Source organism: Meriones unguiculatus, chromosome 4, assembly GCF_030254825.1.
Source record: "Meriones unguiculatus strain TT.TT164.6M chromosome 4, Bangor_MerUng_6.1, whole genome shotgun sequence".
Lineage (NCBI taxonomy): Eukaryota > Metazoa > Chordata > Mammalia > Rodentia > Muridae > Meriones > Meriones unguiculatus.
Genome location: NC_083352.1, coordinates 111,849,808 through 111,852,567, shown reverse-complemented (window position 1 = coordinate 111,852,567; position 2,760 = coordinate 111,849,808). Strand labels below are relative to the sequence as shown.

At 67.1% G+C, this 2,760-nt stretch overlaps 1 protein-coding gene across 1 annotated transcript; it reads left to right on the top strand.

Annotated features, from left to right (window-relative positions):
- Nucleotides 1-315: 315 nt before the first annotated feature.
- Cebpb (CCAAT enhancer binding protein beta) lies at nucleotides 316-1,821 on the top strand. The gene has a single exon (XM_021637645.2). The coding sequence runs from the start codon at nucleotides 424-426 to the stop codon at nucleotides 1,318-1,320; it is 897 nt and encodes a 298-aa protein (XP_021493320.1). The 5' UTR covers nucleotides 316-423; the 3' UTR covers nucleotides 1,321-1,821.
- Nucleotides 1,822-2,760: the final 939 nt, after the last annotated feature.

Sequence of the window (2,760 nt, the reverse complement as noted above, 5' to 3'; positions counted from 1 at the left end):
GAGCCGCCACCGCGTCCTCCAGCAGGGGGCGGGCGGCGGCCGCGCTCCCGGGCGCTCCCGAGGGGCGGGCAGGGGGCGGGCCGGCGTCTCCCGCGTCCGTGGCGCTCGCGGGGCCGGCGGGGCGCCGGGGAGGGGGGACCCAGGGCTCGGGTCCCCAGCGCGCGGACCCCCCGCCGCGCCCCGCTCTCCTCCCCGTCCCCCGCCGCGCCCTCCCGCGCGCCCGCGGCCCGGCCGTGGCGCGCCCCCCCCACCCCCCCACGGGGCCGGGCGGCGGGGCCGGCGGGAGGGGCCGGGGCGGCCCCGGCGTGACGCAGCCCCCGTTGCCAGGCGCCGCCTTATAAACCTCCCGCTCGGCCGCCGCCGCGCCGAGTCCGAGCCGCGCACGGGACCGGGACGCCAGCGGAGCCCGCGGGCCCCGCGTTCATGCAGCGCCTGCTGGCCTGGGACGCAGCATGCCTCCCGCCGCCGCCCGCCGCCTTTAGACCCATGGAAGTGGCCAACTTCTACTACGAGCCCGACTGCCTGGCCTACGGGGCCAAGGCGGCCCGCGCCGCGCCGCGCGCCCCCGCCGCCGAGCCGGCCATCGGCGAGCACGAGCGCGCCATCGACTTCAGCCCCTACCTGGAGCCGCTCGCGCCCGCCGCGGACTTCGCCGCGCCCGCGCCCGCGCACCACGACTTCCTCTCCGACCTCTTCGCCGACGACTACGGCGCCAAGGCGGCTAAGAAGCCCGCCGCCGACTACGGTTACGTGAGCCTCGGCCGCGCGGGCGCCAAGGCCCCGCCGCCCGCCTGCTTCCCCCCGCCGCCGCCCGCCGCGCTCAAGGCCGAGCCGGGCTTCGAACCCGCGGACTGCAAGCGCGCCGACGACGCGCCCGCCATGGCGGCGGCCGGCTTCCCGTTCGCCCTGCGCGCCTACCTGGGCTACCAGGCGACGCCGAGCGGCAGCAGCGGCAGCCTGTCCACGTCGTCGTCCTCCAGCCCGCCCGGCACGCCGAGCCCAGCCGACGCCAAGGCCGCGCCCGCCGCCTGTTTCGCGGGGCCGCCGGCCGCGCCCGCCAAGGCCAAGGCCAAGAAGGCGGTGGACAAGCTGAGCGACGAGTACAAGATGCGGCGGGAGCGCAATAACATCGCCGTGCGCAAGAGCCGCGACAAGGCCAAGATGCGCAACCTGGAGACGCAGCACAAGGTGCTGGAGCTCACGGCCGAGAACGAGCGGCTGCAGAAGAAGGTGGAGCAGCTGTCGCGGGAGCTCAGCACGCTGCGGAACTTGTTCAAGCAGCTGCCCGAGCCGCTGCTGGCCTCGGCGGGCCACTGCTAGCGCGCCGGGCGTGTGGGGGCGCCCGGGGGGGACCCCCCGCGCCCGCCCCGCGCGCACCTGCACCTGCGCCGAGGGGACCCCCCCCCGCCGCCGCCGCCGCCGCCGGCCGCCCGCCGCGCGCACGCACGAACGCACGCACGCACCTGCCTGCACCGCGCGCGCCCCGGGGTTCTGTTCGGGACTTGATGCAATCCGGATCGAACGTGGCTCGAGCGCGTGTGGACACGGGACTGACGCAACACACGTGTAACTGTCAGCCGGGCCCTGAGTAATCACTTAAAGATGTTCCTGCGGGGTTGTTGGCTGTTGATGTTTTTGGTTGTTTTTTGTTGTTGTTGTTTTTGGTTTTTTTTTTTTTTTGGTCTTATTATTTTTTTTGTATTATAAAAAAAAGTTCTATTTCTATGAGAAAAGAGGCGTATGTATATTTTGAGAACCTTTTCCGTTTCGAGCATTAAAAGTGAAGACATTTTAATAAACTTTTTTGGAGAATGTTTAAAAGCCTTTTGGGGGCAGTAGTTGGCTTTTGAAAAAAATTTTTTTTTTCTTCTTCCCTCCTGACTTTGGATTTATGCGAGATTTTGTTTTTGTGTTTCTGGTGTGTAGGGGGCCGGGGGTTATTTTTGGTTTGCGTGTGGTGGTGGCTGGGGGTGTCGCATCTGGGTTTTTCTCTTCCCCTGGCAGATGGGGCGCCGGCCCTTCCCCCCTCGCCAGGAGAGGGAGCAGACTGCTGGGTCAGGAATCCAGGGGGGTGACTCAGCACCCATGGGTGCTGGGGACCTTGCGCTGGGAAACCCTGCTTGTGTTGGGGATCGGGGGCTCTGTAGGAGGGGCTGGTCCAGGCAGCCCGGTCAGGGCCAGTGCTTTGGTAAGTACCGTGTGCCGAGTGCTGTGTGTTGGGTGGTGCGTGAGGGAGCCCGCGTGTCTGTTTTCCACGTCCCTGGGTAGCTGGAAGAGCGGCTGGGCCAAGTGGAGGGTGAAAGGGACAGTTCTGCTCTCTCCTTCTCGCCACCTTTGGGACTTTGTCCCTCCCTCACCTGGCTCCAGGTGGCTGGGCCAGGACTTGAATGCAGGACCAACCCTGAGATTTGCTGGGACTGCCGCTGCCCCCTGGGCTGAGTTCGAGAGAGTTGAGGGTGTCTGGAGAGCAGTGCTACGCCATGTCCCGCCGTGCCTGGCACGGTAGGACTGTTACATAAGGGTTTGTTCTTGTTATTATTTTTGATGGGAGGCTCCTGGCAGTTGGCTGTCTTGAGTGTGGAGTGCCTGCCCGGGGCCTGCAAGCCCGGAGCCTGCCTGTATCTCCCTCAAGCCTCATGGAAGGTGCCGCACTGCTGTGCCCTTTGCTTTATGGGTGTCGATAGCTTGTGGCCGTCTGGGGCCCTCTGAGCACCCTGCCCTGAGGAATTCTGGGTAGCCGGCAACAGAGCAGTTTGGCAA

What these genes read in the sequence shown, in the direction of transcription:
- Cebpb (XM_021637645.2), top strand. Translation starts at nt 424, where the DNA reads ATGCAGCGCCTGCTGGCCTGGGACGCAGCATGCCTCCCGCCGCCGCCC.